This window comes from Takifugu rubripes, chromosome 1, assembly GCF_901000725.2.
Source record: "Takifugu rubripes chromosome 1, fTakRub1.2, whole genome shotgun sequence".
Taxonomy (NCBI): Eukaryota; Metazoa; Chordata; class Actinopteri; order Tetraodontiformes; family Tetraodontidae; genus Takifugu; species Takifugu rubripes.
The window spans coordinates 8226991-8251988 of record NC_042285.1 but is presented as its reverse complement, the minus strand read 5'-3'; the positions used below and the strand labels follow the sequence as shown (position 1 = coordinate 8251988).

At 41.5% G+C, this 24998-nt stretch overlaps 2 protein-coding genes across 5 annotated transcripts; one reads left to right on the top strand and one right to left on the bottom strand.

The window, feature by feature from the left end:
- The first annotated feature begins 89 nt into the window (after positions 1-89).
- Positions 90-8072, top strand: unk (unk zinc finger). The gene is made up of 15 exons (XM_011618532.2): positions 90-392; positions 844-1053; positions 2425-2601; positions 2699-2820; positions 2968-3103; positions 3179-3296; positions 3370-3454; positions 3565-3869; positions 4159-4224; positions 4314-4497; positions 4580-4681; positions 4757-4942; positions 5015-5196; positions 5415-5675; positions 5824-8072. The coding sequence occupies exons 1-15, from the start codon at positions 244-246 to the stop codon at positions 5980-5982; spliced, it is 2442 nt and encodes an 813-aa protein (XP_011616834.1). The 5' UTR covers positions 90-243; the 3' UTR covers positions 5983-8072.
- Positions 8073-8561: 489 nt separating this feature from the next.
- Positions 8562-24918, bottom strand: unc13d (unc-13 homolog D (C. elegans)). 4 transcript variants are annotated; one of them, XM_029836014.1, is made up of 35 exons: positions 24779-24918; positions 23998-24179; positions 23332-23443; positions 18849-18905; positions 18713-18769; positions 18522-18629; positions 18382-18441; positions 18207-18273; positions 17259-17439; positions 17036-17080; positions 16884-16955; positions 16741-16810; positions 16565-16669; positions 16330-16422; positions 16139-16239; positions 15668-15785; positions 15269-15390; positions 15105-15195; positions 14978-15034; positions 14800-14897; positions 14532-14583; positions 14298-14428; positions 14081-14198; positions 13855-14007; positions 13239-13334; positions 12960-13166; positions 12795-12869; positions 12636-12715; positions 12257-12371; positions 10211-10282; positions 10044-10127; positions 9845-9965; positions 9637-9760; positions 9342-9562; positions 8562-9022 (listed from the first exon to the last, which is right to left on the bottom strand). In XM_029836014.1, the coding sequence occupies exons 3-35, from the start codon at positions 23341-23343 to the stop codon at positions 8910-8912; spliced, it is 3276 nt and encodes a 1091-aa protein (XP_029691874.1). In that variant the 5' UTR covers positions 23344-23443; positions 23998-24179; positions 24779-24918; the 3' UTR covers positions 8562-8909. The 4 variants fall into 4 exon arrangements, with proteins under 4 accessions (XP_029691874.1, XP_011616836.1, XP_029691882.1 ...); XM_011618534.2 differs by lacking the exon at positions 23332-23443 and having other exon boundaries at positions 24779-24917; XM_029836022.1 differs by lacking the exons at positions 23332-23443; positions 23998-24179 and having other exon boundaries at positions 24779-24855.
- Positions 24919-24998: the final 80 nt, after the last annotated feature.

The following is a 24998-nucleotide window of genomic DNA, read 5'->3' as shown; positions in this document are numbered from 1 at the left end:
AGTATTTATAAACATACGATGGGCAATGTTATAAATGTTTTAATTTTAGGCTCTATTATCAGTATTGCTAATTGAACTTCATAACCCATAGTTCCGCGTTGTCCAGAGTGGTCCCCTTGCGTCTACTTCCTCCTGCCTTGCGCAAGCTCACATCCTAGAAGAATGCGGATTTTGAAGCTAACGATAATAGCTAGCCAGTAAGCTAAAAACAATCTCCCCGTTATTGGGCGTGAAATTGATAAAATGTCTAAAGCACATTCGCAGCCGCCATCATGTTCGGCAGCGACGACTACCAGGGGACCCTCCTCGTCCTCTTCGTCTTCGCCCGCTGGAGGTTCGACGTCTCCTGCAACCGTTTTGAACGTGCAGCCCGAGAAACCTCAGCATTACACGTACGTCGCTAGTTAGCCGGATTAGCTAAGTGTACACAACTTCACATGTGGTTACCTTTACAAGACTCCAACTGAATTTTTCGCGTACATTTAAAGTGACTAAGACATGTTAAAACCATTTCGAATGACTAAACAATGAATTTTAGGGGCTATTTTATACAGTAACTGGAGTAGTCTCTAAAAGAGGCCTATGGTTGGCCAGTGAGTCTTTGTCAGTATATCTATCTATCTATCTGTGTGTGTGTGTGTATGTATATATATATATGTATGTATGTGCGTATACACACGTGTGTATATGCACACGCGGGAAAGCTTTGCAGTTGAACCAGAGTAATGTAAAAACAACTAAATCCACAATAAAATAAGACAAACGAGAAACCTCTTAATAAGTTTTACAAAGATATATTTACGTTAAAAAATGGTTATGGCTTTTACATTTTTGCATCCCTAGATATTTGAAGGAATTCAGAACGGAGCAGTGCCCTCTGTTTGTACAGCATAAGTGTACACAGCACAGACCTTTCTCCTGTTTCCACTGGCATTTCCTGAACCAGCGGCGGCGCAGGCCCATCCGCAGACGTGATGGGACATTCAACTACAGTCCAGATATCTATTGTACCAAATATGATGAAGGAACAGGCACATGTCCTGATGGTGATGAGTAAGTAAACTTTTTAATTCCACCATAATTGCACTTCATTATTTTTATTCATAATGAAGGGGGTTGTTGGACCTAATGGTAGTAATATTGCTGTTGTTGTTTCCTAAAGGGATATTATTAGTTGTACATATTATTGTATAACTAGTTCCACTAAATTGGTGCTAAAAATTGCATCAAAAAGATTTTAAAAAAAATAAGTTACTCACACAGGAGGTAAAACACTTCACTATTTATCTGCAACAGACAAAACCTTAATTGGATAGAAAGAAGCACAGCTCCCCCCTCTATTTTTTCACATGGAAATTAAGAAGTTCAACTGAACCACAATGGTGCAGAATATTGTATGTGAATCTCTTTTTCAAAAACAATGTTTGTCCCTGTCATCCATTAATGTGATGATTAGGGTCCACTCATAGCTGCCTCTCTTAAAGACCTGCTTGTCCTTGGCCTGTTTGTTTTAAAGGACAACAAGTTCTTTAGTGACAGTTGGACATTGGAAACGTGAATACTCCCCTGGAAGTTGATTGAATTTGAAGCTGGTTTGTATTTTATGCATTCATTTATGCAAGATGATGTGTGAACATTTGGTTTAATCCATCTTGCTGCTCTCACCTTAGAATGCAAAGCTGACGTTCAGACCTCTTGTAAATGTTTCGCTGTAAAATATAAACATTTTTAGTCCTAGAAAGAATTACCCATAATTAAATTAAAGACTGTATTGAATAATGCTAATCTGAAATTAATTGATATTTGATGGTAAATCACAACTTTGTGACATCTCACTCTAATTTTCATCTCAGTGACAATCAATCAATCAATCTTTATTTATATAGAGTCATTTACAATCCAAATTGTTTCTAGGCGCTTTACAGAATCCCAGGGCCTGACCCCAAACAAGCAACAGTGGCAAGGAAAAAGTCCCCTTTAACAGGAAGAAACATTGAGCAAGACCAGGCTCATGTAGGGGGACCCTCCTGCTGATGGCTGGCTGGGTTGAGAGAGGAGAAGGGAGAGGACAGGTAGAGGAGACAATAGGTAGGAGAGGAGAGAATAGGCGTAGATCATAGAAAATACATACACAAATACATTATCTTAAGTAAGATTAAGATGTACTTTATTCATCCCCGTAGGGAAATTGAATGTAAGTAAAGTAAGCTGCCGGTAGAGTCAAGTTGAGTGGGTCAGCGGGGTCGGAGAAGGATTCACAACTTTTTGTGCTTATTTGTAATTTGATTGTAAATCACTATGCAGTTAATTTTTTATCAGATTAAAATGGTAAAAATGAATGCCTGTAGTAGCTACTGTAGTAATGCATGATCCCAAACAATAACAAATGTTTATTAAATGGTAATTTTTCTCTTTGTGTTACAGATGTCCTTTTTTACACCGGACAGCAGGTGATACAGAACGCAGATATCATCTTCGTTACTATAAGACTGGATCCTGTATCCATGAAACTGATGCAAAAGGACACTGCAGCAAAAATGGCTCCCACTGTGCCTTTGCACATGGGTCACATGACCTGCGCAGCCCTGTTTATGATATCAGGTGCAATATCAATTTCTATACTAATTGGAAAAAACAGTCAAACTTTGGTATTGTGCGTTTGTGATTACCAATCTTAAAAACTGTTTTGATTTTACAGAGAAGTACAGGTAATGGAGTCTCAGGGAGGCACAGGGGCCACAGAGGGTGATGGACAGTCAGGACAGGCAGCGAGTACGGCCCTCATAGAGAAGATACTGAGTGAAGAACCACGCTGGCAAGGTATTCAGTGTTTTAAAATTCACCTACTGAGGGGTTGTGGTTTGAGTCAATATTGATTAAAGTACATCCATTAAACTGTGTAGGAGGTTATTCTGTCCATTTTCTACCTTATTTAAACTGTCCGCATATTTCTTTTTAACCCTTTAGATCACAACTATGTGCTGTCCCACTACAAGACAGAACTCTGTAAAAAACCTCCTCGTCTTTGTCGTCAAGGTTACGCCTGTCCATACTACCATAACAGCAAAGACAGGAGGCGGAGCCCACACAAACACAAATACAGGTGCTTGTTATATCGTGTTGAAATTTAGCCCACTGCAGATATATTTAGTAGTTTTCCTGCATGTTGTTTCTACAGAGCACTGCCATGTCCTGCTGTGAAACAGAGTGAGGAATGGGGGGATCCAAGTAAATGTGAGGCAGCCGAGGGTTGTCAGTATTGTCACACCCGAACAGAGCAACAATTTCATCCGGAGGTTTGTCTCTTTCTGCAGAGGTCTGAGTCAAACTATAGTCCAAGGTGTTACATGTTGATTTCTCTTTTTAAAGATCTATAAATCCACTAAGTGTAATGATATGCAGCAGTGTGGCAGCTGTCCCAGAGGGCCGTTCTGTGCCTTTGCTCACATTGAAAGTAAGTTAGCATCTATCTAAGCCTTTCTTAGCAGTTCATTTACATTACAATATGATTGTTGCATTCTTATACAAAACTGGATTTTGCTTTCCTTTTTAAACTACCTCCAGAGCCCCTAGTTTCAGAGGATCCTCCATTCCCCACAAGCTCCCCTCCACCTTCCAGACCTCCAGAACCAATCCTTGCACCTGAAGATTCCTCAAGTCCCAGCAGACACAATATAGGGCCTGTATCTGTATCTGGTTGTACACCAGACCCATTCTCAGTATCAGGAGGCTCATGTGCAGAGGAGCAGGGACTGCTGGGAAGTGCTCTCTCTTTTTGTGAGCATGCAAGTGGAGGAACGGAACCCCCATCACCGTGGGCAGGAGAGGGAGGGTATTGCAGGGCACCTGGATTTGAGAGGGAGGATCAGGTAAGAAACCAAGACAAAAATTAATTAGAGTAAATTGTGAAGCATGATAATTGAATGAAAAGTATTTTGAGATAAGAATTCAAAACTTAATTATTTTTTTAAATTCTGTTAAAATTTGTTGATTGTACTTTTCTGAGGTTTCTGAGGAAAGTTTTCAGTTTGTTTCTTCAACCATAATGCTCTCTTTAGACTAGTTCTATAGATATATAGAAAAGGAAACATACCTTTTCCCTTTGAATGTATGGAGACCTCCAGACCATTCCATTTATTCTTTGAACTACATTTTCAGGCTAAGCAGAGGTGTTTTGCACTTGAGTATCGGAGCAGGGAAATTGCTTCAACACAAAGCAAACAGGTATGATTTTACCTCAAGCTCACATTTAAGATTTATTCTCTCAGAAAGAGGACTATGTATGAGTACGTTCCAAATTGTTCATCTTTCAGGATTTGTTAGTGTGTCTACCTGTTGGCAGCCCTTTGAGTCTGTCCTCCAGTGTCCCTTCCAGTCTCGCTGCTACACCACCCAGTCCTGCCCCACTAGGAACACCTGGATCTGGCATTTCATCCGGCATGAATATTAATGCGCTGCCCTTTTACCCTACCAGTGAGACTGTGGAGTCAGTTGTTGGTAGGTGAAAGTGTATAGCTCTTCACTAAGGTCTAATTCTAAAAATAATCATGTGATACCTCATTGTGTTGTATATTTACAGAATCGGCCTTGGATGATCTCGACCTGAATGACTTTGGTGTGTCGGCGTTAGAGAGGAGCTTAGAGAGCAGTTCAAATTTGTCCAACGTGGGAGTGATGCTTGGTACTTTAAGTTGACTTTAATTTTAATTTGACTTTTGGAAATCAATATAAGTTACAATTTTTGTGTCTTTTAAAGGAGGGAGCCAGTTCCAAAGTTCTGCTCCAGTCAACATCCCAGGATCCTTCAGCAGCTCTGCTCCTTTCAGCTCCCCTTCACCCTCTCCTCCAATCAGGCAGCACACATCACCATTCTTTTCTTCTCACCTGTCTCAACCCAGCCAATCAGAAAGTACCTTCTTAGGTCCATCACATAATTCTTTAGGTCTGTTGGATTATATTTATGTCATTGAAAGTATGTGTACACTGTTTTATTACATTGCCATTTTTTTCGCAGGCTTAAATGGCATGAGCCCCAATATTTGGGAGCATTTTCCTTCAGGCCAGGGTTCTCCTGGTACACCACCCACCCTTCTGGCCTCTGGCCTCTGTGCTGAGTCTTCTCGTCTCAAACAAGAACTGGAGGAAGCCCAACGAGCATTAAAACAGTGGGGTCACAGCTGGAGACACACAGCTCAGGTTGGTTACTGCTGGGGCATGTTATCTTGACAATAAGTTAAGGGTGACCTTGCACAGTCACATTTACCTTTTGACAAGTATGACCACCTTCATGATTTGTAGTTTCACCAGTCAGAGCAGACCATACAAACCAGTCAAATATGATAACACTTATGATCTGTGTATTTTTCCAGTATTTACAGAAACACTTTATTGTTTATACTCTGTGCCTATTGTAGTCTTGGGCAGCATTAAAAGCAGATGCAGAAGAGTCACGTGCCCATGCAGCAAGGTTAGCCATGGAGGCAGAGAGAGCCAGACAGGCCGAGGAAGAGGCTCAGAGGAAGGCTTCTCTCCTGCAGGAGGCGCTGGAGAGCTTAAGGAGTGGAGACAATCCTCATCTAGCACTTCACCAACTCCAGCTACTCCACCGGCTTCCCTTGGAGTCCATACTTAGTTTGCAGGCTCAACTCTGTAGCTGCTTACAAGCTGTAGAACAGGTAACTTTTATACAGTTCAAAAAAATATTTCATCTTAGAATCAGCGGCACACACAAGGCTGGTGTTAACCTTCATGTGGAACACACAGAGCTTGAATAATCATGTTTTTTGTAGGTAATGTTTGAGGTGTAAATGTTTTGTGTTCCAGGTAGTGTACAGGAAGCAAAGGCGGCAGTGCTGTGTAACTTGTGGAGAGCAAGGCTCAGTGTCGCTGCCCTGTGGCCATGGACTCCAATGTGATAGCTGCTCCACAGCCACAGAGTGCCCACTCTGCTCTGAACAGACCCTGGAGCAGCCACTTTCTTGACTTCACTACCCATTGGGATCACAGCTGTTTCCAGCCCTTAGAGTCCTGAATTCACAGATACCAGCCTTCCATCTAAACCATTACTTAACATTGACATTAAGGTCAAAGAAAGGTCTTAGATTGTTGTTAATGACAAAATGAGACATGGTTTTGTATTTTTATTGATGACGTTCACTAATGTTCAACTTGCTAATCCAGCGCAGGTCACCAAGTGAAAAGCTCTTGTCATGAATTTTCAGTGTTTTGGACCACCGGTACATTTTACAAGCAATTGACTAGGAACTCTTTTATAGATTGTAAAATGTATTTTTATAATTGCCATGATATTTAAGTACAACTTGTATTTTAATGTGTTAAGACATAACAATATCAAATAAGAACGTACACTCACCGCCCGCTTTATTAGGTATTCAATTGCTTGGTAACAAACATCAGCCCATCACGCGGCTGCAACTCAATGCATTTAGGCATATATACGTGGTCAAGACAACTTGCTGTAGTTCAAATCGAGCTTCAGAATAGGGAAGGGGGAGTTAAGTGACTGAATGTGCCATACAGGCTGGTCTGAATATTTCAGAAACTGATGATCTACTAGGAGTTTCACACACAACCTTCTCTGGGGTTTACAGAGAATGGCCTGAAAAACAGAAAATATCCATTGAGTGGCAGTTGTGTGGATGAAATTGCATGATTGCTTTGAGAGTTCAGAGGAGAATGTGCAGGCTGATTTGAGATGAAGGAAAGAAAGGCAACAGTAACTCAAATAACCACTCGTTACCTCCAAGGAATTTAGAATATCATCTCTGAAGGGTCAACACTTAAAACTTTGAGGAAGTTGGTCCACAGCCGCAGAAGACTACACCGGGTGCCACTTCTGCTGGCTAAGAACAGGAAAGTGAGGCTGCAAATTGAATAGGCTTGCCAAAATTGGACAGGAGAAGATTGGAAGAGTGTCTGGTCTGATGAGTGTTGACTTCAGATGTGACATTCTGATAGTAGGGTCAGAATTTGGCTTAAACAAAATGAAAGCATGGATCCACGGTGCAAGCTGATGGTGGTAGTGTAATGTCCCCACATGTACAATGTACAAACCCTGTTTGTCAAGCCCTTAATGACCACAGTGGATCCATCTTCTGGTGCCTACTTCTAGCAGGATAATTTTGTTGCCAGTTCTCAATACAATAGCACACATTTGGGATGTGATGGATTGGGAGATTGCCATCATCGATGTGTAGCCAACATGTCACTATGGATCAAAATTTTTGAGGAATGTTTTCAACATTCACAGGTTCACATGTTGCAAGTATGCCACAAAAACTTATGGCAGTTTTGAAGGCAAAATCGGGTCAAACCTTTTAGTAGCAAGGCCTCTTTATAATGACCGTTGAGTGTATTTCTGCTGTCATCCACCCTTAAAAACAGTTTCATGATGCAGTGTTGTTAAAAGTCAAAAATCTTGTTAATATTAATATATTATTATATTAATACCTGATATTTCAGTTTTTATTTTACTCACATAATTCCACCCAGGCTGCAGCTAATTATTGTATTGTAATTCATTTATCCAAAGAATTGTCTTGATTTGGCCCTTCTTTAGTCCTGCCACATGGTTCTCAATTGTAAAAAGCCTATTTAAACCTATGTTTTAGATAATAATAGAATATACTAAAAAGAAAGACTTTAATTTCCTTAGTTTTTGAAAACCACAGTGGATGATGGGAATGCTAGTTTGATATCTGATCATTTTATTTTTTTAAACATTTAAAATAATCAATTCTTGTATAACATTGTTAACATCCAGGTGGTGAACTATGACATAATTCATATGAACATTAGAAATTTTAACGGTCATAACATGCCTGCAGCTACAGTGCTACCCTCAAAATTCTGAAATGTAATGTTTTTAAAAAAAATTCCACAAAACAATTAGACTTAATTTTCAGCTCTCTTTTAATAGTAAGACAACATAAAAAATAGATGAGCTTTCCCTTCTGAGAAAAGAAAAGTTAATAATTATATAAGAATTACTGTAATGTTGATACTGGAGTGTGTGCAGTACTGAATATATATTAAACCAGATGTGAGAAAAAGTGCTGATCAGTATGAGGCTCTGTTGCCTCATTCAGATGCTCGTGTGAAAATGCAGGTCATTGTTCCGTAAACTGCGGATGGATGGTGTGGGTTTGTTCTGTTTAGAGATTAATTGTTTCAACAAATAACAATCAAAAACCATCCACATTAATTATTTCTGATGCCTTTATCATCACAGCCAGAATACAGCTGTCATACCAGTCAGGTTATAAGTTTTCCTATTTTCTAAGATGAATATATATTGAATCTTATCAATTCTCTTAAGAATGAACAGAAAACATTTTTAAGAATGTAGTAATATTTGGTGGCAAGATTGGTTTCGATGAAAGCTCTCAGGTTTTCTGTGGTATTCTACACAAACTGAAAGGGGGAAAAGCATGTTAACACAACCAAACAAATGTACTCAGATAAGATGTGTAGTCTTTTTGAATTACATAATCCGTATTTTTACTTTAAGTTTTTAATGTTAACACATTTTTTGTCCAGGGTCATTTTGATAAGTTTATTATTGCAGCATGAGCACAATTTCTCTGCCAAAATTTTTACATTTGTAGTAATCTTTTACAGCCCAGCGTGTCAAATGTAGTCTCCTATATTTTATATTGACACATAGAGGATTGATATGATACCATTATCTGGTGCACTGAGTAGATTTAACATCAGGAAACGGACAGTTGTGTAATATACAGGCGTTGGAATGTTATCACTGTGATGCTCAGCATATTGTGCACACATGCTTACAGCTCATTCAATGCCAGTGTTTCTATCTTTGTTTTTGGTACAGATCATTAAAACAAATTTTATATTTTTGAAGATAGAAGGGGTTTGAGTCTTCATTACACTTGCTTGCTTTCTTGGGATTGTCTTTCTCTCTGTCTTCGTTTCTTCAGAAAAGCTTGACTCGCACGCTCACCTTTTCTGGATTCCAGCAACCTCAGAAAGCTGTCCTCTAGAAGAAACAATAGTCCTTAGAATTAGAACTCAACTTTAAAAGATGAAGAAACGTGCAAAAAATATCACTGTCTAAATTTATTTTTAACTTCTAATAAATTAATTTAAAAACATTCTTTAATTTAAAAAAATCATCACTCCTCAGGATTTATGGAAAAATAAAAAGCTATTCTGGCTTTAAATTCCAATTTGCTTACTATGATAAAAGCTTTTATAAATTTTAGATAATTTTTCAGATTAAAAAAATCATTAATCATTTTGGTAATATGCTTTTGCCTTGTAGCATTTGTCAGGTGTTCCATGATGGATAATACTACCATTTGGCTTGGGATGCATTAGCCTCAGTCGAATCTGTTCTGGTTTAACGTCTGGCTGTGCAGGGACTTCATTCTCTTCCTTTATTCCTCTGACCCCTGGAACATCCTTGAGGGCCAGGAAGGCCTCACCTTCAAAGTCATCTCTCTTCAGCTTGTCATGATCGAGAACTGTCACAACCAGACAGGCCCCGGGAGCCAGGCACTGATCCGGAAAAACCATGCTGGAGCATCGAACAGTCAGATTTTAGATCATAACAGGAGGGATGCCTGAGATCTGCATAAAGCCAAAACTTACAATTCAAATTCTTCATCAAACAGTGGGTTGAGATCGCATCTTTTGACTTGAGTGCAGCGGGTCTCCACCATTGGAAAAACATGGTTGGGCTCCAGACACAGCTGCACGAACGGATCACTGAGGCCTGACAGAAGCATTAGACACAGTTTGTTATACCAACGTTTCACTACCATAATAATCATATGAACAACAGTGCTGTGGGTGTTACCATTAGAGTCCATTGGAAGGAGGTTGACTGCATTCAGTACTTCAACATGGAGCATGTAGTCTGATTTCCTGTAGGATACGAGAAGGGTAACAGCCCCATATTTCTCTCCACTGTAGCCTTCCTGTCATACACACAAACAAAGCATTTGAACAACTGCCTTGTGTTTGTTGTAGTGTCATCCTCCAACCGACTGTCTCACCTGCTCTGAGATTTTGTTCTCAAGAAATTTCTCCACAAGCTGCTGGCTGCTCAGGCAATTGTGAGTCAGGTATGTTTTGAGGGCCTAAAGTTGGGAGGGAAACATAAAATGTTCCATTACAAGCTGATATTTGCTACAGTGACCATATTTTATGTCCATGAACTCACCTTGTAGTCTTCAGAGTGCAGTGTATTCAGAGTTAGCCCATTCCCTTCAGCGTAGAAGCACTGCTCCATACACTGATGTTCATACAAATTAAAAGAGCACCAAAAATATGAATTTTAGTTTTTCTAGTTACACAGATTCCTCCACACATTCCTCCATTACAACAAGGTCACAAGCCGAAAAAAACCTAAACATATTGTAATGAAAATAAAATCCGTTATAATATAACATGTTATCAATTGATTTATCGGTAATAATATTGAACACAATAGTTTATAGAAACAGTTAATTCACATTAGTTTTCATGTATGAATGTTCTCAAATTTCTGAACTGTTCTATTATGCTGCAATTAAAACTGGGCAACCAAAAAAGAGTCTTGTTTATCTTTACAGTGGTATGAGAAAGTTTGGGCACCCTTGACAATTGGCATTATTTTTATTCACCAATCATTGGGTGTTTTAATTCACAACTTAATTTTGATAAATCAAATAACTGATGAACACAATCATATTTCAGCAGTGAAATGAGGTTTATTGGGTTAACGGAAAATGTGCAATATGCCCCAAAACAAAAAAAAGGCCTGTGCATAAATTTGGGCACCTTAATAGAAAAATCATATTAGTGTTTAGTAGAGCCTCCTTTTGCAAAAATAACAGCCTGTATGAGTGTCTGGATCCTGGATGATGGTATTTTGTCCCATTCCACCTGGTAAAACCTCTGCAATTCAGTGAGGTTTGAAGGACTCCGAGCATGGACAGCCTGCTTCAAGTCATCCCACAGATTCTCGATGATATTCAAATCTGGGGACTGGGATGGCCATTCCAAAACATTGTACTTGTTCCTCTGCATGAATGCTCGGGTAGATTTTGAGCAATGTTCGGGGTCATTGTCTTGTTGAAACACCCATCCCTGGCGCAACTTCAACTTTGTGACAGACTCTTGAACATTATTCTCAAGAATCTGCTGATACTGAGTGGAATCCATCCGACCCTCAATTTTAACAAGATTCCCAGTACCAGCACTGGCCACACAGCCCCACGGCATGATGGAACCTCCACCAAATTTTACTGTGGGAAGCAGGTGTTTTTCTTCGAACTCTGTGTTCTTTTGCCGCCATGCATATCGCCTCTTGTTGTGACCAAACAATTCAATTTTTGTTTCATCAGTCCACAGTATCTCATTCCATAATGATATTGGCTTGTCCAAATGTTCTTTCGCATACCCCAGGCCACTCAGTTTGTGACGACTGTGAAGAAAAGGCTTCTTCCGCATCACTCTTCCGTACAGCCCTTCCTTGTGCAAATTGTGCTGTATCATTGACCGATGCACAGTGACACCGTCTGCAGCAAGATATCCTTGCAAGTCTTTGGAGGTGGTCTGTGGGTTGTTTTTAACCATTCTGACCATCCTTTGTCTTTACCTCTGCAATTTTTCTTGGCCTACCACTTCTGGGCTTAACAAGAACTGTGCCCGTGGCCTTCCATTTCCTCACAATGTTCCTGACAGTGGAAACTGACAGCTGAAATCTTTTGGACAGCTTTTTGTAACCTTCCCCTAAACCATAATGCTGGATAATCTTGGTTTTGAGGTATCAGAAAGTTGTTTTGAGGCTCCCATGTTCTTCAGAGGAGAGTCAAACAGAATAAGAACTGGCATTTGGCCACCTTAAATACCTTTTGTCATTATTGGATGCATTTGTCAATTAAGTTCAAGGCTTTACGAGCTCACCAAACCAACTTTGTGTGTCCAATTATCTTGTGATGATTAGTTACAGGCCATCAAAGCAACAAAATGACAAGGGTTCCCACATTTTTGCACAGCCTATTTTTAACATTTGATTTAATTTCATACAATTGCATACTATGAATACTTAACATCTGTGTTTGGAAATCAAGCTAACACTTGACTCTTATGGGCAAATGAAGGACATGCCACCAAGATAATTTTGTGTGAAGTCAGAGTCCATTATTACACAACCTCAGAGGGGGTGCACAAACTTTCTCATACCACTGTATAAACCCAGTCAAACCTGGAGTTGACAACCAACCTGCAGAGTATACAACAGCCGTTGGCAGTACACCATGAATTGCGCCTGTTGTGGATGCTGAGTAGCCATCTGGTGGAGGATCCTCACAGAATTTTCCCACAGAGGAGTCAATAGACTTCATAAAAACAAAAACATGGTTGTTCAAAACCACATCCTTTTACATGATTGTCACCAAGACAAGTTGTTTGAATTTTTTGCAAACTTCAGTTATAATTCCAGCCAATAAAGTGGATGAAATGCAGAATGAATTATTCCACTTATAAGTCATTATTTCAGCATATCAAGCATTTACTTTTAACACAACTGTTTTTGTAAAAAGGTATATAAATACTTTATAACAATAAGACTAGTAACTGAGCTGCACGGTTAGGTCTCACACCTGTTGAAGTTCTCCTGAACCAGGTTTTCATTCATGTACCCCAGCTCTTTCTCTAGATGTCGCATCAGTGGGGCCACAGCCTAAAACAGAACAGAGGATGGTCATCATGTGCACACTACAATATTATGTTTAGATTAAATCACACTAATTCTCACTTACATCCTCTGTAGACATGGAGGGAAGTCTCTGTCTAGTGGACATGCTTCTTACATGGCTCTCAACATCTGTGTTTAACTGATAGGCCAGTGCAAGAGGGCTAATCATAAAGATTGTTCCTTCACAAGTATTTTCTGACTGTGCCAAAGCGGATGGTTGATGCCATACCTTTTTTCCAAGTGTGTCTAATGCAGAACGAATCTCTCGACAAAGAAAACTTTGAGCTTGCTCAAGCTGCAACGGCAGGGTGTTGTTGAATTGGCTCTCTCCGATCACATTTTGGGTCTGGTCTCGGAGCACTGCCCACTTCAGCTCTGTAGGGAGTCTGGCGATCACTGACCGTAGGTACTCCAAGTCGTTCACAACTACACACAACTGCACGAAATAATGATTAACAAAATAAATCCTTGCTTTGTGAAAAACATTTTCCTCTCACGTCGCACTCACCATGTTTATAGCACTGCCATGGTCAGAGTTCTCAGACAGTAGCCAGACCTTGCGCTTTAAGATTTGACAATAGTTCACCACAATCTTGCACACATCCTGTGAAAGCACCAAAAAATCTGTAAGTGCCATACTTTCAGAAGATGAACTCTTTTTTGTGCGTGTAGTCAGGAGGGGACACATTACAACCATTCTGAAGGATACACTTACAGAAAGGACATTTTATTTGGGTTTATTTACAAGACATCTATTCTAAATGAAATTAGTGTATTTGCACAGTGTGTCAAATACTAGAAAATCAATTGCAGTTCATTGTATTTTGTTCAGTTTGGGAGAAAAGGAGGGATTTTGTTGAGAGATAGTAGCCTAGAGTCATTTCATGGTTTTGTCTCTATTAAAAAGAATTCTATCTTAGAGGTTATTGTATAGTGCCTATCTACTCCATAGGTACATTAGAGAACATTCCATCTTTTTTATCCACTGGTAAGTGCATGCTTTTAAGTTCCATTTGTAAAAAAGACACCTTAGATGGGACTTCAGTATGCTTTACTTTTACAAAAAAGGCACCGGGGGACTTGTGGTATTCTTGGAATAATGTCAGAACTTGGATTTTCCTGACCTCAGTGATTTTGACCATGAGCATGAAGGCCTCCTCAGGATCAGGCCAGGAGAGCTTCTCCCACAGTTGGCAGATAGGCTGGATACATGACACCAGATCCACAGCTGAAGAGCTGTGTTTTATTGGTGTAGCACCAGTCTGCAAAGGGTGGAGCTGTAAAAGAAAGAAACAACTTGTACTGAAAGAACTGCAAAAGAAATTTAGCGTAAAACTTCAAAAAACTTACCTGGTCTACTTGCACGGCCCTCTCCACCCTCTCCTGGGTTGTACTAAATTCCTGGTTCAGCCAGTAAGGCAGAGCCTCCCTGAAGTCCTCCTGAAAGTTTGTCAGCTCAAGAATTCCTCTGAAATCACAAACACATTGAGTTTTATCGTCCACTAACTGATCTGATTATGAGTGGGGCTGATATCATTTATATCAAATGAAGTGTGTCATTACTGACCTCTTCTGTAAGAAAGCCTTGTCTTTCTGGATATTCTGAAGGCTCTGGTAAACAAGAAACAGGCTGTTGGCCAGCTTCTGTTCCATATGACCCTTAATCAGGGACAGGTTTTCCCTCACTTCCTTTGCCAGCTGTGCAGAACAAAATGAGTTAAATTCAAGTTAAATTGAAAAAAAATTGTATTAGAAAAGCTAATAGTTGTGAAAAGACTCACTGGGTCTATTGGGAACTTACTAAAGAATCCAGCTTCTTGTAGATGACAGTAAATGAATCCACCTGCACAGCACTAGGATGATGATTAGAATATGATATTTGATTTGCAAATCACTTTTTGTAATAGTGTAACATTATAAAACCTCAGGGGAAATGTGGCTTCACAGAAAAAATCTATGTAACTACATTGGGGCAGGCAGCATGCTGGGTAGTAAAATTAGCTGTGATCATTGTAACACCATCAGGTCTGTGTCTTTGAAAGAAAAACATTGTCTTTGATCCATCATACCTGACAAACACCCGATTCCAGACATCCTTGTTGTGTTTGACATCTTCCTGTACCTCTCCTATAAACCTGGAGAGAGCATCCACAATCTCCGACAAGTCCTATGAGTGAGTGGTTTGTAAATACACACGCTGTCACATGCATGCTCACATCAAAATTCTATAAAAAACAATATATTTACCTTGGTCATTGGCTGATGTAAACCTTTTTTAATGGAAAACCACTCCTCTGTTCCTGTCTGGCATAAAAATCCTACAGTATTTCATCAAAGATCATCACATGTGCAATCACGTTGTGATGTTACTAACCAGTATGGCCTCCTTGACTTCATCACGGAGGTCAAATTCAGCTGGATTCATTTTCTGAAATGCCTTGGTCTTACAGATCTGGGCCAGTATTCTAAAATAAATGTGCAAAAATAATAACTTAATGACCCTTTTAGGAAACCTACAAACACCTTCAGTGCACATACCTGAGCAGTGTGTACAACTTTGGTGTTGCAGTGGATGTTGGAGGGAAAATATCTCTGTATTTGGCGACCAGACAGAGACCATACTGCAGCAAGCCATGAAGAGAGTCACCAAGCTCCTGTTTCTGTTCACAGAGAGAACGTTTTCCTCAGAAAAATCAACAACACCTGGTTTCAATATTTTAGTACGCAGAATGTGAAAGACTCTCCAAATCCACTGAAAAATATTTTTGATACACAAAAATTTGTGAATCACGATACCTTCTTTTGGTGCAAAGAGACAAGAGGTGTAATAAGGAGTTAAACAGCCACAACTCACCTGTACAGCAGAGCCTTCTTGAGATGATGCAAATGTGATGTCTAATTGATAGCATAAATGGTTGAATTCAGTATCAGGCTTACCTGTAGATAGGGCAGCTCCTGCTGATGCCAGTGGTATTCTATGCTTGTTAGTTGCTGAAACAGGACAGAAGAGTCTACCTCCAATCTCTGGTAAAGTTTGCTGTAGGCCACCCACTTCCTGTCAGAGACAAATATTAACAAAAATGAGCAGGACAGGTTTTGTGGTTACATCGCTAAATAAAATGTTCCAAACTACAGTCATCACAGTTTTAGCAGACTGAAACAATTACAACATTGTATCCAAGTAAAGTAATATTGTCATTGATGGATAATTTAAGCTAGTGATTTTATAGAAAGTCGATGCTCAAACTTGATAACTTGTAATAAGTAATATGTGATGAGACCTAATCTGTGATGCAGTCAGGGTTATTTTTATTTATTTATTTATTTTAAATCAACTGAATCATAATTTTTTTCAGAACACTGTATACAATTTCATAAAATCACATGCTGAGTTGCCACGGTGCTTACGCTAGGTCCTGAAGAAAAGGTGAAAGGTCATTCTGTGTTGCGTAGAACTCGAGCAGGGTCTGAGCTTCACCACACAGTTCTCCTTTCCAAGGACCAGAGGTCTGAGGGCCCAAGATAGGAGAGCAACATGAAAAAATCATATTTGGAGATTATTTTTTTTAATTCTAGAGGGAATATATGCTTATTCTTTCCTGTTGCTTGGTGATGTAGGCCTGGACAAACTGCTGCAGAATGCCTGAATAGTTGATGTAAGCGCTACGACCAGCACTCAGGGACCCATCTCTCTGTCAGTCCCCAAAAACAGAACAATCAATAAACCATAAAGAGAAATGTTCCATTCTGAAGTAACTTTAATTCAGTAACAATCAAGTAAATAAAGGGATTTGGATTTTTTTTTTTTTAAGCTGTATAGGAAAGCATTTTTACCGATTTATGGATGAACTTAAGTTGCAAGTGGCACTGTCCCCGATCAGGATAGGTCTCTGTTCTGGGCTCCAAATCGTACCAATTATCTTCAATACAGTGAAGCTCCTTAAGTAAAAAGAATATGGTTACTGACTGGAATCAGAGAAATATGAAAAACACATCCTGTAGCGTATTACCTGTAGTTTCAGGACCACTTTTCCCAAAAAGTCATCAGTACCCTTTTCCTTTGTTGCCTCCTTAATCACTCTAAAAACACACACATTCAGCGCTTTTGCTTGGCTACCTGGTTATGTGTCATTGCTTACAGACAGTGTGATACCTTCTTATACTGGAAAGGTGGCCTTTCATCTCCTCCAGTATATGAGTGAGGGAAACACCTTCATCTTTATCCCTTAAACAGAAAAAATCCCTGTTGATATGGGTGCAATGAAATGGGAATGTAGCAGCTTTAGTTCTGGATGGATCCCTCACCATATTTCAAGGTGAAAGCTCATCGCAATGATGTCATCAAATTCTCTAAATCAAAAAGAAATTTAAAAATGCTTGAGGACACATGACAGACAGATAGATAGATAGATAGATAGATAGATAGATAGATAGATAGATAGATAGATAGATAGATAGATAGATAGATAGATAGATAGATAGATAGATAGATAGATAGATAGATAGATAGATAGATAGATAGACTTACAGGATGAAGGTCTGGTTCCATATAGGGTTCAGAGTCTGGACCTTTATGTCAGTCTGGTAGATTTTTTCCACTGAAACAGCGTCTTTTACGACAGATTTAGACGGCTTAGTTCTGGAAAGGTATGTTCGACTCTCATCTTCATCCTCCATTATGGTTAACAGACAGTAAGGGTCACTAAAACCTATACAAAAAAATATAGAACATCATTATGTAACACCTATATCACATTTTCCCCAAATTATAAAGGAAGAACAAGAATGGCTCAGGTGTATGCAGGAGCATAGTCACAAGAGGGCATTTCTTTCCAGCATGCTGCACTTGATGCTGAACTGGGCAGTTAAGTTGTGTTTGGTTCCTTTTTTCCATAGCGTCACTGTAGTTGATAAATGTTTCCTGTTGATGTTGTATACCTCTGCTCATGTATTGCAACATGAGCTTCTCGACCAATGTGACTACTCACTCAAGGTTATGTGAACTCCCACAGGATTGCACAGTCCAGGGTTACCCACTGTAGGTGGGGCTCACCCATCAGCAGCTTGTGTCTTTGTTTTGCTAGCTGCTGTTAGTTATATTCCAGAATATTTCTGGAGCCTGCATTCTGATCCATTAACTAATATACGCTGGTGCTGTGCAATTCTTCCTCTCTGCCAGTATTGCTCACTCTTGTATTGAGCACTTGTTTCAACTCTGTTCTTTCTCCCCTGCACCTTTCTGTATAGTTCTGGCTCACTGCTCTTTGTGGAGGCTGGCACTTAGCCCCAAGCTTTCTTCAACATAGGGGGCACTGCTCCTCTCTTATGTTCATGTAATGTCAATGCTCCTCTCTAATTTCTTGTACTAGATCTATAGAAAGTATTTGGGAAGCCAGGCTTGCTGCTGTTATTTTATTAGTGCTTTACTAAAACATAAATCTGATAATCACTATAAATGCTAATGTTGGCTGCTTACCACTAATGTCTTTTCCCAGAATCCCCTTGGCTTCCTTTACTGTGGCCATCAGGCAGTACACTGGAGGCTGTAAAGGGTTTATTTATGATTAACTGCAGGTTATCTAACAAGTAGCAATTAAAATGATCTATTGGTTGTTTTTAAATGCACATGCACTGCATCAAACTTTTCCTACCTCACTGTTTTCTACTTTTTTGAGAAGCGCATCATGTTCTTGCTCAGTCATTCCAAAAGCCTAGTAGGAAAATGAAAGGAGAGATGTTAGCAGCTCCGTTGGTTGTGGTGGTGGTGCAAGTGCAGAGCTGAGCTATTTACCTCCTTGATGTATTCATGAAGCTGGCTGTCGGTAAAAATGTCACCTGAGGACGGGTTGCCCAGTTTATGAATGATGGTGTACAGCAGCTCCTTATACAGAGGCTTCAACTTTAAACACAGATAAAGTGAGAACACAGATGGTGAAAATAAATCATTTTCCTCATCTAGAACATAGCACATAATGATTATACCTCTTGTTCCTTGTGTCTCCTGGCTTTTTCTTCAGGATTTTCATTTTCCATAAAATCCTGAATGAAAAGTTATTTCCTCATGAGATGCATGAAGTCAATTATGAGCTTTGATGATTGCATTGTAGGTGCCACATACCTTCCTTATTCGTATTTTTCTTATCAGTGCTATTCTGCGGGCATACCCAGGACAGCTCTTCCCAAAGAAAGAAAATAATTTAAACCCTAAACAATCACTGTATATTGCCTTACTGCTCATTTCTGAATATGACCTTTTTTTTAGTTGTTTCTACAGTGTACGAAGTAGAGTTTATTTAAAAACAGAGAGAATAAAAACTTTGATTATTGCAACTGAATTATTCTTTTATCTGATGTAGAATAATTCAACAGCTCTATACTAAGTTAATCAGTACACCATCCATCCATCCATCCATTCTCTACCGCTTATCCGGGTCGGGTCGCGGGGGCAGCAGCCTAAGGAGAGAAGCCCAGACTTCCCTCTCCCCAGCTACCTCCTCCAGCTCATCCGGAGGGATCCCCAGGCGTTCCCAGGCCAGCCGAGAGACATAGTCTCTCCAACGTGTCCTGGGTCTCCCCGGGGGTCTCCTACCGGAGGGACATGCCCTGAACACCTCACCAGGGAGGCGTCCAGGGGGCATCCTGACTAGATGCCCAAGCCACCCCATCTGGCTCCTCTCAACGCGGAGGAGCAGCGACTCTACTCCGAGCTCCTCCCGGATGGCAGAGCTTCCACCCTACAGAGGAAGCTCATTTCAGCCGCTTGTATCCATGATCTTGTTCTTTCGGTCATTACCCAAAGCTCATGACCATAGGTGAGGGTAGGAACGAAGATCGACCGGTAAATCGAGAGCTTTGCCTTTCGGCTCAGCTCTCTCTTCACCACAACGGACCGGTGCAGAGTCCGCATTACTGTGGACGCCGCACCGATCCGCCTGTCGATCTCCCGCTCCATTCTTCCCTCACTCGTGAACAAGACCCCGAGGTACTTAAACTCCTCCACTTGGGGCAGGATCTCCTCCTTTACCCGGAGAAGGCACTCCACCTTTTTCCGGTCGAGAACCATGGCCTCGGATTTGGAGGTGCTGATTCTCATCCCAGCCGCTTCACATGCGGCGGCGAACCGATCCAGTGATAGTTGGAGGTCACGGGCCGATGAAGCCAACAGGACCACATCATCCGCAAAAAGCAGAGACGCGATCCTGAGGTCACCAAACCGGATCCCCTCAACACCATGACTGCACCTAGAAATTCTGTCCATAAAAATTATGAACAGAATCGGTGACAAAGGGCAGCCCTGGCGGAGGCCAACCCTCACCGGAAACGAGTTCGACTTACTGCCAGCAATTCGGACCAAACTCTGGCACCGATCGTACAGGGAGAGGACAGCCCGTATCAGCGGGCCCGACACCCCATACTCTCGGAGGACCCCCCACAGGACCCCCCGAGGGACAAGGTCGAATGCCTTCTCCAAGTCCACAAAACACATGTGGACTGGTTGGGCAAACTCCCATGCACCCTCGAAGACCCTGCGGAGGGTGTAGAGCTGGTCCACTGTTCCACGCCCAGGACGAAAACCACATTGCTCCTCCTGAATCCGAGGTTCGACTATCCGGCGGACCCTCCTCTCCAGTACCCCTGAATAGACCTTACCAGGGAGGCTGAGGAGTGTGATCCCCCTATAGTTGGAACACACCCTCCGGTCCCCCTTCTTAAAAAGAGGGACTACCACCCCGGTCTGCCAATCCAGCGGCACTGCCCCCGATGTCCACGCGATGTTGCAGAGTCGAGTCAACCACGACAGCCCTACAACATCCAGAGCCTTAAGGGACTCTGGGCGGATCTCATCCACCCCCGGGGCCTTGCCACCGAGGAGTTTTTTAACTACCTCGGCAACTTCAGCCCCGGAGATACGAGAGCCCATATCCAGGTCCCCAGGCCCTACTTCCTCACTGGAAGGCGTGTTGGTGGGATTGAGGAGGTCCTCGAAGTATTCCTTCCACCGATCCACAACATCCCGAGTTGAGGTCAGCAGCACACCATCACCACTATACACAGCGTTGACAGTGCACTGCTTCCCCCTCCTCAGACGCCGGATGGTGGTCCAGAACCTTTTCGAGGCCGTCCGAAAGTCGTTCTCCATGCCCAAGTCTTTGCCTCGGCAACCGCCGTAGCTGCACTCCGCTTGGCACGCCGGTACCCATCTGCTGCCTCAGGAGTCCCACAGGCCAGTAAGGCCCGATACGACTCCTTCTTCAGCTTGACGGCATCCCTCACCGCTGGTGTCCACCAGCGGGTTCGGGCATTGCCGCCACGACAGGCACCAACCACCTTGCGGCCACAGCACCGGTCAGCTGCCTCAACAATGGAGGCACGGAACACAGTCCACTCGGACTCAATGTCCCCCGCCTCCCCCGGGACATGGTCAAAGCTCTCCCGGAGGCGTGAGTTGAAGCTCCTTCTGACAGGGGACTCTGCCAGGTGTTCCCAGCAGACCCTCACAACACGTTTGGGCCTGCCAGGTCTGTCCGGCATCCTTCCCCACCATCGGAGCCAACTCACCACCAGGTGGTGATCAGTTGACAGCTCCGCCCCTCTCTTCACTCGAGTGTCCAGAACATGCGGCCGCAAATCCGATGACACAACCACAAAGTCGATCATCAATCTGCGGCCTAAGGCGTCCTGGTGCCAAGTGTACATGTGGATGCCTTTATGTCTGAACAAGGTGTTCGTTATGGACAATCTGAGACGAGCACAGAAGTCCAATAACAAAACACCACTCGGGTTCAGATCAGGGGGGCCGTTCTTCCCAATCACACCTCTCCAGGTCACACTGTCATTGCCAACGTGAGCATTGAAGTCACCCAGGAGGACGAGGGAGCCCCCAGAAGGGGCACTCTCCAGCACTCCCTCTAAGGACTCCAAAAAGGGTGGATGCGCTGAACTGCTGTTTGGACCATAGGCACAAACAACAGTCAGGATCCGTCCCCCCACCCGAAGGCGAAGGGGGGCTACCCTCTCATCCACCGGGGTAAACTCCAATACACAGGCACTGAGCTGGGGAGCAACCAGAATTGCCACCCCTGCTCGTCGCCTCTCACCATCGGCAACTCCAGAGTGGTAGAGAGTCCAACCCCTCTCAAGAAGACTGGCTCCAGAGCCCTTGCCGTGCATCGAGGTGAGGCCAACTATATCTAGTCGGAACTTCTCAACCTCGCGCACCAACTCAGGCTCCTTTCCCACCAGAGAGGTGACATTCCATGTCCCTAGAGCCAGTTTGTGCAGCCGGGAATCAGACCGCCAAGGTCCCTGCCTCCGGCTGCTACCCAAAACACAATGCACCCGACCCCCTTGGCCCCTCCTGCAGGTGGTGAGCCCACACATTATCCTAATGCAGTTAAATTCAGCTTTATCTATATCATGTCCATTACAAATTAAACTTTCTTTGCAGAATAACTATAACGTAATTATGTCCTTCGTTAAGCAAATATGTTAAACATGTTCACCAAAGTTATTGTTATTTTAAGAGTCTAAAATACAGTAGAAATAGGATTTATATTAATGCTATCCCACTGTAGGCCGATTGGAATTATCTTTAGATATGATGTTTCATCACTCTTGAGAGTCACTGCAGATGGTCAGAGTCATCCACTGTTTGCATGTATTAGAAATAATACTAATTTGCTCCCTCAGTATATGCCCTAGGCACTACAACAGATATAAAAACAGAACACATGAGATAAAATTTTAGATTATTGCATGACTCATTCATCTGTGGATGTTTTGCTGAACCGCCTTCCTGGAAAGCAAAGATTAAAGTGTTTACATTTAATAGGGAAATAACTATTAACACCAGCACATTTTTTCTGGTTTGATGCAGTTTGTTGGGAGATTTGATTGATGGGTGGAGGGTCTGGTCTGGGCCCATTGTGTAATCATGCCTAGATCACATAGGGGCCTGTGATGAGCTGACAACTCATCCAGGGGGGGTACCCGGCTTTCGCCTGTATGTGCACCCTCCCTGTGACCATGAAAGGGATAAAGTGGTCAAGAAAATTACACAAAACCTCACAAATTATCCTATTATGTTGTTACATAATATACTGGAGCCCTTTGGAAGGTCAAAGGTCAAAGTATGTCCAGAATCTGGACATCACCAAAATTTAATTATCTCTTCCTCCTTCGTCCATGATTAACATTTCCTGAAAATTTCATTAAAATACAGTCTTAACTTTTGAGTTATTTTGCTGACAGATGCCAGCTGTCACATAACCTCCTTGGTAGAATGCCCCATCCTAATAGCAATTACTGTTGGGAGAAAGCCCTTCATATTAAGGTCCAATGGCAGTGCCTACTAGTGTAAGGAGAACTGCAAATGAAAATGCCACATGAACAAATAGAAACATACATGACATTACGCAGAAATAGGATCAAACATCAATATTACAAACAAAGGATCTGAGGGACCTTGTGGTTATTGATCTTAAAACAACTGTGTTTGCAAGTAGTCTGGACGAGAGACCCTAAAATCCTCTGTGTAAAAAAAAATTTGCATTTATGATATCTATTCTCTCCTGTTCCTCTCCCTTCTCCTCTTTCTTTACCCAGCCAGCCATCAGCAAGAAGTGTCTCTTCTCTCCTACTTCTGTCCTCCCCCTTCTCCTCCTTTGCAGGGAGGACCTCTCATATGAGCCTGGTCCTGCTCAAGGTTTCTTCCTGTTAAAAGGGAGTTTATTCTTGCCACTGTTGCTTGTTGGGGATCAGGCCCTGGGTTTCTATAAAGTGCCTAGAGACTATTTTGATTGTAGCATATATGCTACAGACCACCGAGGCATACCCCGAACAACCGGTAAATGAATATCCGCATCTAAGATTAACGCGGTAAGCCTTTTACTGTCAGCTGGAGGACTGATTTTCGTCCGTTAGCTGATCTTCCTAGCTGAGACACTGGCCTACAGATACATTCAGTGGAGTGTTTTTAGGCTGCAATGACTCAAAGTCACTGCATCTTTAAATAGGCTCTGGACCAACGTGACTCAGAGCTAACATCTTTTGATGTGGCGTTTTTACATAAATGCAAATAACAATTTATAGTGCTTAAGACCAAAATAGAAATGACAAATAAAAGTTTATTTTTAAAAGTTAATTTTCAGAAAGCTTTAAAATCCCCCTATCACAGTGGTGTCATGCTATGAATGTGACAGGAAACCAAACCGAAACCAATATTTAGTAAAATTTCTAAATCATCCAGAAAAATATTTTCTCGTTACCTTTTCAGGTGTTTGCTGTGGCTTGTCTTCAGCGCTCTGATGCTCATTTTGCATGGACATTATGATTTATATCCAGATTCTGTCTGGTATAATACTGTCGTGTGTGTTAGTGTGCCTCTGTGGTATAGGGAAGCGTTGTCTTGTAGAAAGATCACATAGAAGCCGGAAGTGATCACTTCCTCCTGAAGGTGGTAACATTAGTGGCTTCAAACACTTTCAGACATTTCTCTGGCACACTTGTTTTATCACATTAATATCATCATTGAATAGAATACTCTAATGCAGCTGATTTCCAGTATTCAGGTTTGCATATTAGTAGACTTAGCCTGTGTTACTTTTTATATGTTCTGTTAAGAGGCTGTCTGTTGTGTTTTATGCCGTCTGATGTGGGGTTTTTTTTAAGTACAGAAGGAAAAACTGGCCTGTCATATAGTGCAAGTATTTATATAAAATGTTTTACAATGCAGAAATTGTAAATAACTCTTTTGAGTTGTTTTTTTAAAAATCCTGCATCCTGAATATAATTGTGCTTTGTCTTGAACTACAAATGCCTAAATGTTGTGGCACAATTTAACACCTTAAAGGTATTGTTTGTGAGCAATCATCCATATAACAGTTCATCTATATTGCCATCCCAAAGAGGATTTAGAAAATCTACCAGCTTCTAAGGATCTAAACTTATTTAAACTAAGTGAATTAGAAAACTTATCATTGAATATTGTTCTGTTTGATATCAGTTTTTGACAAGGTGTCAAAAACAGCATGTTTTTAGGGTACATACCTGCAAATAGCATCATGGTTACCCAGCACAGCCTGCTTAGACACACACACACACACACACACACACACACACACACACACACACACACACACACACACACACCACACACACACACACACACACACAGCGAGTATATCACAGGGCCTGTTGATTATAGACCAAAACTATTCCCAAGGTAATAAACATAGAGCTTGGCAGTATACGACGTTAATGTTGACGT